This window comes from Micrasema longulum, unplaced genomic scaffold, assembly GCF_059751315.1.
Source record: "Micrasema longulum isolate JH-2025_06_02 unplaced genomic scaffold, ASM5975131v1 h1tg001723l, whole genome shotgun sequence".
In the NCBI taxonomy this organism is placed as follows: Eukaryota; Metazoa; Arthropoda; class Insecta; order Trichoptera; family Brachycentridae; genus Micrasema; species Micrasema longulum.
This window is the reverse complement of record NW_028278901.1, coordinates 219,594-234,561: the sequence shown is the minus strand read 5'-3', so window position 1 is coordinate 234,561 and position 14,968 is coordinate 219,594. Positions and strand designations below refer to the sequence as shown.

Sequence of the window (14,968 nt, the reverse complement as noted above, 5' to 3'; positions counted from 1 at the left end):
GTTCGAATCCCGACATGGTTGGTATGAAATATTTATTTAAAGTGGTGTTTTCACACCAGAATATTTCATAGTCCCTGGACTGGCACCTGAAGCGTGAGTCTGATCATCTTACTCTCATGTTACAAAAATGATCAAGATACGCTGCGATTGGTGTACCGATGCAGTGCCCTATGTACCATTAAGTGCGGGAGGGAATGATGATGATGATGAAGGATATCCGGTTTGCTTACCGTAAACGAACCAATCGCGAGAACTTTCAGAGAAGAACCTCTGACGTCACACGCGGAGTTATCTCAGAGATACAAAACATCGAAAAATCATTGCGCTGATAATACGATATATATTTTAATTTTTTAAAGCCTTAGTTTAATAGTCTATTAACAATTTTCAGTACTTATTGGTCTAAATATGGCTAATGTTAGAGCAGTCACTGAAAAAAAATTGGCTTATTGTAATAAATTATGATATTCTTATAATATGAAGAAAAAAAAACAGAGTTTTTGTCAAACTGAAAGCAAAAAAAAATATGTTAATTTTTGCCAAAACATTCAAAGCAAAAAATCTAAGATGTGTCAAATATTACTTTGGCACCTCTTGAACTCATACACAAAAACATTTTTTACTGATAATTTTTTTTTTACTGATAAATTTCATAAAAAGTACATGTTTTTGTAAAATTCTAAACATATCTACTCTTACACATCTAGTAAATGTTATCACTGTAACTCTCCAAAAAAAGAGACTAACTTTTGTGCTTGGAGAGTGACTTACACTGTTTTAGTTGTTTATTTATAGGATTTTAAATAATTTTAAATACGAGTACATGATAAAAAAAAATAAAAACATAGGATATATAAAGAAAAAACATAAAACAATAATATATTCATACTAATTAAAATTTAATGTTGTTTTTACACGTGTTCAAAAAATTTCTTGAGATTAACTTTAAATTTATTTATTGATATAATATTTTTAATAGTTTTTAGTTCATTGGGAAGATTGTTATAATTTTTTACACCTTTGAAGACGAGCTATTTCGACCATGACTTGTATGGAATTTAATCATTTTAATATTATGTTGGTATCTGATTGACTTATTCATCTCAAATTCTTTTATTTTTTATTATTTATAAATTTGAACAATATAATTTATTTTATAAAGAGTGTCTACTGTATGAAACTTAAATATTTAAATGTAAAAATTTGTTTTTAATAAGTAAAAAATAAACATACAAAAATAAACCACGCATTAGTAAGAACACTGGGGGGGAGTTGTTCTTACCTAAAGAAAACTATTATAAAGGCATTAAAATGTCTGAATTCGCCACTGGTTTAATAAAATCACTTCGCTGTAAGTTTTAAATTTTAGCTTTGAATTAATTTCAAAAGAATTTTTTTCTTTTATAAAAACAAAAATGGGAATATCATTGGCAACTTTAGGTCAAAACTTTTTGAGAAATTGTTTTCACAAGAAGAATATTAAATCTCATATATTAGCTATTGATATGAGTTATAGGTTTCAGAAATGAATACAATGATGCGTATTGAAAAATTGAATTAATTAAATATTTGTTTTGATAGATATTTCATCAGTGATTAAGAACTTTAAAAATAAGGAAATACGTCTAAGCATTTACAGTGTTTATGACCTGTCATTAGTTGGTTAAAGTGATCACTTTCATTATCATTCCCTTTTCCGCACTTCTGCTGCATAAAGCACTGCATTTGTATACCAACCTTTTTTTGTTACATGAAGGTAAAATGATCAGTCTTACGCTTTAGGTACCATTCCAGATACTAAGAAGAGTATTCTAGTGTATAAACACCTTTTTAGGAAAATATTTCATGTCGACCATCTCGAGAATTGAGTCAGAGCCTCTTAGGTGGTAAGCAAACGCGCCGACCATTGAGAGAAAAATTAAATATAAATAAAAACAATTATTTATCTGATAAAAAATATAATTGAAAGTTTTAAAACATAATTAGTTTTCAATCGGTAGATTACGACTCTTAAAATTTACACTAAACTTAGGCATATTGGTATCCATATAAAGGCAAAGTTATTGAGTCAAAATTTATTAAATGATTTGAAGATACTAAGTTTAATAAAAAAGTGAATGAAGCAAATTATTTTTTTGTTTTTAATTCAAGCATTATAAATTTTACGTTTTGTGGTATTTCATTTACTTTTTTGCCGTACATTAAATTTACCCACTAAGTGTATAAACTTTTTGGTGAAATGCGAACTTTTAAACAAGTTTTTTTCCACGCATAATTATTTTATCGGCATAACATGTACGAAAGATGTGTTTTTGAGTTCGTATTTTATCATTATTTTACACCATATTCCTTTGATCTATCCTTGGCTTAGCTATCCAGCAAGAAGTATTTTATAACAATAGAGAGAAACACGCTGTTACGTATTATAACTATACGCAACTATTTATACTGTATCATCGGGAAGTTTGGGGAAGTTATAGGCTACCACAGCTGTCCAAAGTTTATTCAAGCCCACAGACATGCGTAAAGTACGGATAACTTATCTGTTTAAAGATTCAATACTATTCCGAATGTACAGATCAACAGATTTATCCCCAAGATTTGCAGGCATATTGATTTATTTATCATACAGCCTGTTACTGGGAGGGTGGATCATCGGTGGCAGAGCGATGGAGGACCTCAATGCCTATCGATTTAACCCCTTTGTATATTCCGCGATATTCAGTCGTTTAAAAGTTATTCGGATTTTTAAGAAATTTTAGTAAAAATCCGATTATAGGCTGGATGTCGTAAGTCTAGCCAAAGTATTGAATCGAGATCGTTTTTTTTTTCTAAGAAACATGTATAGGGGTTAAATCGATAGTCGTTGAGGTCATCCATCGCTCTGCCACCGATGATCTACCCTCCCAGTTACAGGCTATATATCCTACGGCCTAAGCCAATTACAACAGTTATAATATGGATAAACCATAGAATTATAATATACCAGGGACTCGATTACAATGGGAAGTTAACATTTATCTTCAATTTTATCTCCAAAGTAAAATTTAGTTTTCTGTATGAAAAGCATAATATGCATACATTTTTTTTATTTTAAACATGTTCAGTTATAGGTTGTATTTTCATTTTTGTACACAAACATCGATTTTTCTTTATACAGTCTGTTGACTTCCCATTGTAATCGGGGCCTCGGGGTGCAATTATGAATCTTTTCTATCCCCTGGAGAGTGGTTAATTTGAAGATATTTATTTTTTCCATATCACTAAACTTTTATTTATATATGGCCACACTGATTATTAAACGTCAAAAAATATGAACACGTGAAATCAAATATGATGATTTTTATCTAGAAGATTATTGCGACCTAAATTATTACCCAAAACACTTTATTATATTGAATTAACCAAACCGTAATAGTTTTATTTCCGTTTTTGAAGCAGTTTTATCCACCATTTGACGTTTAATCATCAGTGTGGCTATTATATGAAGCAAAGTGTCGTCGCATTAAAAATATTAAAATCTTCATATTAATCGCTCTCTAGGAGGTAGAGAAGATCCAGAATACCACCACAGAAGGCGCATAGAATTAAATGTACACACATCGCACTGTGTCAAAAATTTATCAAACGGGTTGGACTATAAACATAAACAGGTAGTTTTACTAGGCAAACGTAAAAGAAAAACATTTAATAACAATTTAGAAATTTGGTACAATTAACACAGTTTAATATTTATACTAAGGCTTATTAACAGAAAGCCAGGTAAAAAAGTTGACTAACCTGGCAATACTTAGGAAACGGCCGCTTTGATTTATTTAACAATTTGACAGACGGTAAAATAATCGAATTCTTGAATAATATTCTTTGTTGATTCGTTACTAACTCATGAAATGTTATCCCACTCATACTCTTTTAATCTCAGCAGTATTTTGACACTCAAAAACGACACAACATGGCGTAATTGAAATTAAATCGGCAGTTACGTACTAAGCGATGTCTACAGATTAACTAATGGCCAAAACGTAAAACTACTCATTTATGAGCAGTTTTGTTAGCTTCAGTTTGATGTGCGTACGAGGTTTCTGAACTATTTTAATACTATGGAAGAAACATATGTACAAGAAACTGTATAAAAATATCATATAACTATGTAGCATAGACAAACAAGGGCAATCAAATAATGGTATACAATATATTCATAAAATAAACAATAGGACTTTGAGCTAACCCGTGCTAAGATTAGCATGGTAGATGGTAGATACCTTCATCCCACACTGTGTTAATGGCGAAGGGATCTACGAAAAGCCGGAAGATCTATCCTAAAGAATTCCAAGTTGTGTGACGAATTGATTAATCCACACATTTTGAACATTGGGTCGTAATACCAAATAAACAATATTTATTTAAATAGAAAATTTTGACTTTGAAATTTTGACTGGAATAATTACCTCTTTGCAATCTGATCAACCATGCCACTTTTCTTAGAAAACGGCGTTGGACAGACAGATATGGTCAATGCATATATGACATATTGTAAGACTCCAATATCAGTCTTATAATCAAGGACTGATGTAGTATGTAACATGTAATAGAGAGAGAAATAATAAATAATACAAAATAAACATTTTATTCCAGAACAAGTAGGGGAGTGGAATATTATATTATTATTATCATCTTTCCATTATATACATTTTTTTAATAGGAGAGAGTGGTTATAGTGGAACATGGTACATGGTCCATGGTGCACAGCAGTCCAACAGCAGCCTGCCCACCACATACCGCACACCGCATCTGAGAACATAAGTGTCCTTGGCGGTGCCCACAAACATGGAAAAGTTGCTCGTTGCCAAATGAGGAAACCTGCCTGAAGGAGCTCTCTGTAATCTGTTAGCCTTAGCATCTTTGTGCTGAAAGAAGGTAAGCCAGAATATATGATATGCACTTCACTAGATTGAGAAAAAGAGGGAATAAACTTTCTTCACTGACTGGGATTAAATTGATTGGACATGATCAATTCGCCGAATTCTCGGAAATTCGCCGGAATTCTTTTTGGAAGCCACCAGATCTGTACACCCGACAGAACCTATAACAGGGCCACGGATAGTAGCGAGAAGCTCCATTCGGTAATCATAGAGAGGGGGAAAGGAACAAGACCACAGGTGTGTTCAGAATATTGTTTAGGATATTCGCAGCAGCATGAAGGGGAATCAACAATATTAAAAACAAATAACTTTTCATTAAATTTACCATGACCTGATAAAAACTGCGTACTCCAGTGATCGGGGATAATCCAAGAAGATTTTAAGGGCTGATGGATTAAAGGAAAAAAGGGGAGGAAATTGACAGTAGTCCAACAGTCAAATGTCATGCCATAATTGACTTCGTCTTCTTCTTTTTCCACATCCGCTCCTAAGTGGAGCATGTGGACATCACCAGACGCTTCCAGTAGGCCCTATCGCTAGCCAGTACACTTGCCTTCTACCACATCAATACTACGTCCTAGTTCTGCCGAATAAAGATGAAAGATTGTCATCAATGGTGATCATCGACATATATTTGATCAGGGTCAGGTTAGGATTTGTTACACGTAATCTAAGGCTTTTCCTCGGGAGGGTCTGATGCTCTGTAAGAAACTCACTGGCAAACGGGGGTGTAAACCATATTCTAGTTAAGTTTAGATTTATAGAGTTAAGTGTAGGTTTATAGAGTTAAGTTTAGGTTTATGGTGTTCTCTTTATAAATATATATAATGGGTTGTGTGAAATGACATAGATCATCGTTGCACATCAAATATGCTCCATGTGACTCGAAGCACATTCAGAGAAAATCATCAAAATGCGACAATTAATTAATATTTTAAATAAATATATTACTTTATTAAAAAACACAGTATTTTTCCTACTTTGTCCATACACAGAAGTGTTATTTTCGGTTTAGTTTTTTTTTTAAATCGTTTTTATCAATTTTCTCAGAAAGGGCTCCGAGTCACTTTGATGTGCAACGATGATATTTTGAACGAGAAATCACTTAACATAGATACTGTACTGAGTATTCCGAGAAAAAAAAGTATACATGAAAACTTATTTTAAATAATCATTTTTAATGTTTTTTTAATACTATGTAAGCTTGACGGGCCACATTAAATGTTAATAAATTTTATACGTAATAATAATCATTTAAATCTAATAAGATTAAATTGAAAATATTGTTTTGAGTTTGAATCAATAAAATAACTATTTTGGAGGGTACCCATCATAAACAAAAATGCAGTTATTTGCAAAAGTCATATTTTGAGATACTTTTTAGCATTTATCAGCTTTATGCAAATAAAAAAAAACTGTTAATAATCATAAGTAAATACACAGCATGTCAATGGTTCTTAAGCATAAAACCTGTATGTATGTGTCATATCTACACTGAGTTTTTGCTTATGGATCTCTAGATATTGTGTTATTCCTTTAAAAACTTAAAAAACATTTATCATTAATATAATACAACATAGATGAATAACATTTTAGAGAAGGTAATATAGAAATCTAGGCATCTACGGGGCTTACGACCTATCATTGGCTGGTTTAAGTGGCCACTTTACAAATTGGTCGATACTGTTTTGTGAAATTCTGGGATATTTTGACATTCATCTTAGATTCCGGATAGCAACTTCAATTCCTGGACAATCCAGATCAATCCTGAATGGTTGGCAACCCTAGACTGACTAGAGATTACAATATAATATCGTCGGGTTTCTGGCACAAGTTGGTAACTACATTTTAATAATTGTGAGATTTGGCACTTATAAAGTTAAAAACTCGTCCCAAATCAACAATATTAAAATAAAACCACAAGTAGAATATTATAAAACATATTTTTTTGTATTTATAAAATACTGAATACCTATATTTACTTTTTAACAAAGATTATTAGCAGTTATGAAGAGATCTCACCTTTTGAACATTTGTATTTACCAATTTGTACCGGAAACCCGACGATATAAAATAACATGTTAAAACTGTGGTAAAAATAACAATTCTGTAAAGGAAATGAAAACACAACATTCAATTTGATTCTATTCCCATTACATTTTAGTAAAGAATCCTTAATCCTTTAAGTCAGCTTTCATTTCATGATGAAATTTACGAATAACTTGTATTTAATCATGATAATGTACCTAACCATTTCAATTTTAAAAGCAGTTTATAGCATGATAAACATGTAATCTAAAATGCGATTCGAATGTTATCTTACTCAGTTTTTATAATCCATCAATGTGGGCAGTAAAAAAAATATTGATCCTCTCTAAGCCAGTCAACTCTTTTCGTGATATGTAATTTATTTCTGAGGCCATAGTATCACATTACTTTTATCCAAGTAAATGTTTGGTATGTATGTATATAGAAAAACGTGGAATTATCACTGAAATTTATTGCAACAGGGAAAGAAAACATTATTTTTTTTTAAGGAATAACCCGCTAAGCCTCTTCTTTAGAGGCTTGTCAGCAGGTGAGAAATAGGATATGGAAGGAAGTTATGAAAAATATACCACAATACCCAGACCTATTGAGAAGAAATCTTTATTGGATTTATTTCTTGCAACTGGCAGGAATCAAACCCGCGACGCTAGTTTCACAGTTGGCTGTCTTACCAACTGCGCCATAGCGCCTGTCCTGAGAAAGGAATATAGAATTATTAATTTATTTAATTTTAATCAATGCTGTTTTCAATATAAAAACAAGTAAAAAAATTGTAAAACCTCTTGCTTTCATCTTGCCTTCATTAATGCTTTTATCGAGCTACATAAACGTATTTCTAAAATTAAAAAAAAAAATCTGCCTTTTAAAAAACATTAAAGGGTAATTCATTTATTAACAAAAAAACTTTTCTTTCAAAAGATAAATTGTATGAGCTAAATCGATAGGAAGACTCATACTCTTTAAAATGGTTTTAGGGTATGTGGAGGGAGTGCTTTCACTGCCTTTTAAAATAAAATAAAAAATATACATACATTGTAGAATTTATTAACATCTCATATATAGCGAGCGATCTCAGGGAGGGGAGGAATTCGTAAAAAGTTACTGTTACGTGAAGTGTTAGAGTTATTAATAGGTATTTGACCTTTGGTTGGGAATAAAAATAATGAACAATGTACTGGCTCACTATACTGCCGTCATAAAAAAAAATACATTTTTTTGCAAGTCATATTTTGAGATACGACACTTTTTAATATTTATCAACTTTATGCAAATTTAAAAAAACTGTATCATAAAATATAGTATGACAATTGTTTCTAAGGCATAAAACCAGCGTGTGTCATAGTTCCACTGAGTTTTTGCTTATGGATATCTAGATATTGTGTTATTGCTTAAAAAACATATGGATTTTCAAACTGAAATATTTTATTTACTGCTGATAGCTATATATAAAATGGTTCAAAATGTTGTCGAAAAACTGTCATTTTGCTTATGACGAGCAGTATACCGACCGTCTCCTGCTAACTACTAAATGAACACGTGAACTTTTTAACAAATATTGAAAGATGTAACCAATACTTCGTCTTCTCCTTGAATCACTTATTTTTAATATCGAAATCCAGTCATTTTAAATTCCTTTATTTCATTCGCTGTTCATTTTTGATTCCTAATGCGGCCCTCTATTCGAAAAGTTTTCCAAGGCCTGGCCAGAGCCAATATTAATAGAAAACTGTTCTCAATCATAACAGCGGTTAAGATTTCATATTTAGGCCAAAAGTCGAGAGGTGATAAATATGTCATACTTCAGCTTGTCATGAAGGGGAAGACTGAGAGACGTAGAGGGGACAGAATAAAACGGCTCTCTTGGATTTGAAACATCCGAGATTGGACTAGGATTAGGACTGTGGAGGAGCTGTTTCGCACTGCCAGGACCCGGGACAGGGCAGCTTTCTCCCAAGTGGTCCTCAACGTTGGAGGAAAAAAGTTGAAATAAGCTCACTGATGACATTTAAATAAATTTTATTATAAATTCTCTTATACAAAACACCCAAAAATACAAACAATAAATGCCTTTTAAATAGTAAAACAAAAACCAAGCCAACATAATAAGTGTATATTAATAAACTAAAAACAAATAGTGTAATTATATTCCCTAATAAATCCAGAATCCTAATTAATTAGTCTAACAATTAACTGATAATAAAAAACTAATTTAAAATGAATACATTGGTGACAGACTAAGTTGTGCTGTAGGTATTTTAAAGATTATTTTATTAGACTAAATGCAATTTAGTTGCGTCCATGCGGATAAGCCTCCTGGACGAGTGTCATTGACTTGATGGCGGCTACTCTCATATAAAAGAAAATATAGTAGGCATAAGTTCAATTCAGTTTAGTGGTTGGCGCGTTTGTCAATCATGCTCGAGGTCTTGGGTTCATTTCCTGGCAGAGTGGGTGAGAAATATTGGTTTTAATTTTTTTTTGTTTCTACACTAGAACAATTCATTGCTCCTGGATCGGCACCTGAATCATAAGACTGATCACCTTACTTTCAATGTAAAAAAAAGATCAGATACGCTGCAACTGGAGTACCAATGCAGTGCCCTATGCACCACTAGGTTCGGATACAGAAGTGATGATGATGAAATGAATTAAAAACAATCACCACATTGATATTATATAGTCACCCAAAGAACATTGGAAAGAGATGCTGGTGACATGACACCGACTATTGAATATATGCATGTGATGTCGTATAATGTCTGGCATTCGCTAGTCATACCGATAGGTAAAAGATAGATATTTTTTACTACCTCTGCTGCAAGCTATGAACAAATATGTACTTTCATATCACCAATGAGAAAACATAAATAAAGTAATAATATAACAATGCAGTTTTCTAATAATACAGTAATAGCTTATTAAAATATTGTGATTTTTTTCATATTACAACACCTTTTAAACACTATGTTCTAATTTTATTTAACGTCATAAATATAATATAATATTTAATGTTGATGGCTACGTAAACTATCGTATGGTAACACGTTTTCAACCAGAGTTATTATTATTATTATGGATAAGTTATATAGCGCCATTTTCGTAATATAATACCTCAAGGGCGCTTAATCATTTTGTTCATAATTATTTTAATGGAATTATTTCCCTTTTTCCTTGTGCCTATTTCAGAATTGATTTAGTGAATCTATTTCTGGCAACAGTATTTTTTTTTTGTTGGGCTCACTGTGAGCAAACTTTATACCGTATATAACAATCAACACTTTCAAACTATATCAATTTGCTATCTTTAACAGTTGATGTTTTCAACATACAATAGTTTACGTAGCTGTCATCGCAATATGCTTAATTTATTACATTTCAATTAACTAGAAGGCGTAAACAATTCAGACAACAAACAATAACAGACTTAAGAATTGAAATGTTCATTTTCTGATATTTAAACATTGAAACCATTTCTATTGATTTGTTTTAAGGTTGTGTTTTTTCTAAACCATTATTCATTCACAACCAACTTATTATATGCTAACATTCAATCTTGATGCCTTGAAGCATTTAAGTACATGCAATTAGAAATACGTGCATTTCTTCTTAGGAGGCACTAACTAAAATTAAATATATTTTGCATCAGCAAAAATAATCTATCTATACCCTGGTTACGGAGACAATAATTAATTCTTTTTCAAATTAAATCATTAAAATAAACTTATAGCTATACATAAATGATTTTATACAGCACAAATAACGTAAAATAAAACCCCCCAGTAATGACAGAGAAAATAACTGATTTGATGTTTATTTTTTTACAGCTAGAAGTAAAAATTATTTTCCAGTATTAGACTTTGATTTTTTTATTTACAATTGAGCACTATTGAAGCAACTACATTTTATTTACATTTTTAAAAATATCTTTCTCTCTATATACTTTAGCATATTTGAATCAAAAGCACAAAAAACGTATTAATTTTACAGTATACACCGTTAGCACATGTTTATATTAATCGGTAATTTAGACACTCATTTATATAAAATATTTTGTAACCTAATTTAATTATACTATACACGCTAAATTGAATCTCAATTTGAATATCAGGTGGCTCTGGAAAACGCTTAAAAATCGGAATGTAAATACTACTTAGAAACTTTTTCAAACATAACGTTACTTTTTAGTTTTCAAAGGAAAAATATAATTTATGAGTTGTCAATTTTTGACAAAAACTTACAGTATTTAACAATGAAACAGTGTCATTAAAGTTATGTATTATAAAAATATTTTGACTCTCCAGTGTAAATCAAAATCTCTAGTTCTTAAAGGAGTTTTTGCCCAAATTGAATTTCCTCTTATATAATGCAAAAAAAGTTAAATAATCACATTTATACAAAATCAACATCATTTTTGATTATATTTACGAAGATTCAATTTGTGCATGAATACAAATTACATTATGAATCATATATCTGTTTAATTCTATAGTGATTCATCTGTTACAAAAATAAAATTAAAAATACTATATTTTCTTTATAAGGAACTGATCGATGTCAGGTGAGGTCACGCATCTGAGGGGTTATGAAAGGAGTGGATTCAGTCTTCATACAACATCTTGGGGGGTCTGGTCTTGAAGTAAACATACAGACCAATCAGGATGACGATGATTGCCAAGGAAGGCAGTACTATCGTTGGGATTTGCTGGCGTACTTTAGCAAAATCCTCCTTCCTCTCTTTCTTCTGTTTGGCTGTCTCTTTCACATTACCCCCTTTGAGCTTACGCATATTGGAAGATCTAAAAAGAAAGATAATAATTATTACTCAAGTTTTTCCTAATGCCCTCACGAGAATCATGGAACCGAGCAATTGCAAATTTTTGTATGAAAAGCAGTTTGTAATAAACGGGAAATGAAAAATGATGTGCATGTTAAAGTGCATAGCGTATTAAATCTTCATTACAAATTTCGGCAAATATAGATCGCCAAATCATTATGTGTGTGCATACAGACCTCGCTTCCTCTACTTTCATTAATCATATGCACATACGATGATTATTCTGACTTTTAATAAGTCCGTTTTCAAGTATTTGTCTTTTCTCAGTATTCCAAGTTTTCAGCATCCATTAAAATTCACATTGTAAATCTTTTCAGTCGTTCTTTCGCTCAGCATGTCTAAACCAACGCAGAATTCCTTTCTTAATTTTGTTGATAATGCTTGTCTCAACTTTGCATACTGCATGGATTTGTGCACCCTATCATACATTGTTTTAGTACACATTCTCCTGAGAGATCATATTTTGACGGCATACATTCATCATTTAAAAAAATAATAATAATAATAATTCTGTTGAAGCTATGCAGCGACATCATGATATTTAGAATTTTTAATTATCATTATAACGATACAAAAATTTCATTTGACCTTTTGTTCAAAACTTTGCAATCTTTCATTTTTCAATAGAAGGTTCATGTTCCGGCTAAAAGTCCGTCTAAATTGAAATACACGGTGTTATTATAAATGTGACAATATGTAAAAAGATCATTTTGTGTAAATCTTTTGTGAAAAATAAATAAATAAATTTTAAAAGTGCCATCAAAGTTGTTTATGAAATAAAATCATACCAGCTGTATCAATATACTTTATAATGCAAATGATATCAATAATTATTGTAGAATTGAATGCGCATTTTTCAATACCTTATGGTTAGTAATTGCAAAACTAAAATTGTAACTAAACGTTTTATGAAATACAGTACAACTCCATTTATCCAAACTCAAGTCACCCGGATTGTCAAATATCCGAATCGTTATCAGGAAAAAAGCTTCTCACCGTAAAGCGTATGCGGGATCCCGCTGCTCGTTTTATTTCAAAAGCAATAAAAAGGTGATCTTAGAGTAAATTTAGCGTTTTCTTTCAAAATATTGCCTTAATTTAATGGTTAATCTTATTATCTGAATTTCTGCACATCCAAATAACGTCTGGCACTCATTAATCCAGATAATTTGAGTTTAACTGTATTTTATCCGAGGTTTATCTGAGTTTAGAACCTGACTCTAACCTGAACCCCATTCTCTAGCACAAAATACTTTAGCTTAGTTGTAAGTTGTAATTTGTTAAAAAAAAAACAAAGATTGTTCACGCAATTTGAAGCGAAACACAAAAAAATACCCTCTCCTGAAAAATTAAGTTTCAAGCGAATGTAGAGTTTTTAAAAAACGATCCTCAATTGCTGCGGAATAAAAATATGTCAGTGTTTCAGAAGTTAGTGTTATTATTTAATAATTTGAGAAGTTATCGGTTACTTGTTATCATGTAATGTGTTGTCAATATTAAAGTTGTCTCTCTTCAAATAAATAAAAAATCTGTTTTCTGCGCCATATTCTATGCCATAGTCAAATTTTATTTATTTATTTGTTATGTAACTAATGATGCACTCTCATGAAAACTTATTTAACAACAACTAACCACTCCATTTCCCCATAAGGCTATCCTGCCTATGCAGAGAGGATAAAATGCCACACCACCGAAGAATTTGCATTTTAATTAATTGTTCTGTAAAGGTCCATTCGCTCTACATGTCCAAATCAACGGGCCCTGTTTTTTAAATTTTGTTGATAATGTTGGTCCCAGCTTTGCAACTGCACGGATCTCAACATGTGTGCACTGATCATACATAGTACGTAATGGGTTAAACGGCCCGTAAAATAATGCAGACTACAATTTGTCAAATAAAATAAATAGTTTTACCACACATTCACCTGATTGATTAAACAAAAAAGTAATAATAATCAAACAAAACAAATGGGATGGTGAAAAGTATTTAATGTAATTTAGTGATCGAATGCAACGTTCTATAAATAGCATGAGTTTTTAGATTATTGTTTCATATGATTTTGTAAAAAGATCACCATAACTTCTGTAATCAGGATACATTAATACGGCTAAAAGACCTAAAGAAAAATAGTTTAATTTCCAAGGTATATTTAGCCTTATTTCTTGATATTGGAAAATTTTACGTATTTAAAGGCATAAAGGCATACTTAATTATTAATATGTGTGAAATATCCTCCATCCTCGCTCAAGGTGCAAAGTTATATTTTTTTTAAATACAATTTTATATTCAAAACAATATATATCGGTTCGTGGACAAAGGAATAAGATGATATTTAATGCAAGATCTATAAATTAACAGGAATTTGATACCGTTAAACGAAAGTCTTGCCTGCCACGTAGACCACAACTTTCGAAGTATTTACGGAAAATACGTGTTTAAATCGTTTATTTAAGACGTTAAATATTGTGCTTGATCAATGTTCATATTGTTAAGTTATTAAATAGAGAAAATACTCACCAAGTTTATAAAATAAAATAAGAAATCCGTGAAATTTTATTAATCAGTGTGCCAGATCCAGCATCAAAATGTTTGACAGCCGACGAATGACAACAAGTCCACGCAACCAGTCAAGTGACAAGTGTGTTCAGAAATGTAACAATAATATTATGTTCGATTATGTCACTAAATATTTTGGAAAAATACTTGCTATAACAATAGAATATAAAATATATATATATTTGAGTTGTAATAATATTTTCAGTTACTATTAGAAGAAAATGATCGCATCCGAAATCCAGTATTGTATATTCACTATTCTCTAGTGAAACAATAACGCAACTGCAAAAGACGAATTTTTCTGGAGATGTGAAACAATTGAGTGAGGGCAAATAAATTTCACTGATGATGATTTGTATGAAAATATTTTTCATCGTTTTACTTGTAGCTGAACGTCGTGGCCTGACAAAATGTCAGGTGTATGATTCACTGTGATTTTACGCTTCCATTCCTCCCTGTTCTGGGTTAAGGGCAATATTTAATGACGACCCGGTTTGTTTTTTTATTTGTTCACCCATCTTGTAAGAGGCAATCCTTTTGCTCGCTCACCCTCAACTGTCCCTGTTACTACTAGTTTTTTAATTCTATTATTACCAGCTTCAGGTA

At 31.2% G+C, this 14,968-nt stretch overlaps 1 protein-coding gene across 1 annotated transcript; it reads right to left on the bottom strand.

The window, feature by feature from the left end:
- Window positions 1-10,135: 10,135 nt before the first annotated feature.
- Window positions 10,136-14,435, bottom strand: LOC148274203 (single-pass membrane and coiled-coil domain-containing protein 4). The gene is made up of 2 exons (XM_088237451.1): window positions 14,324-14,435; window positions 10,136-11,767 (listed from the first exon to the last, which is right to left on the bottom strand). The coding sequence occupies exon 2, from the start codon at window positions 11,755-11,757 to the stop codon at window positions 11,569-11,571; it is 189 nt and encodes a 62-aa protein (XP_088093577.1). The 5' UTR covers window positions 11,758-11,767; window positions 14,324-14,435; the 3' UTR covers window positions 10,136-11,568.
- Window positions 14,436-14,968: the final 533 nt, after the last annotated feature.

What these genes read in the sequence shown, in the direction of transcription:
- LOC148274203 (XM_088237451.1), bottom strand. Translation starts at nt 11,757, where the DNA reads ATGCGTAAGCTCAAAGGGGGTAATGTGAAAGAGACAGCCAAACAGAAG.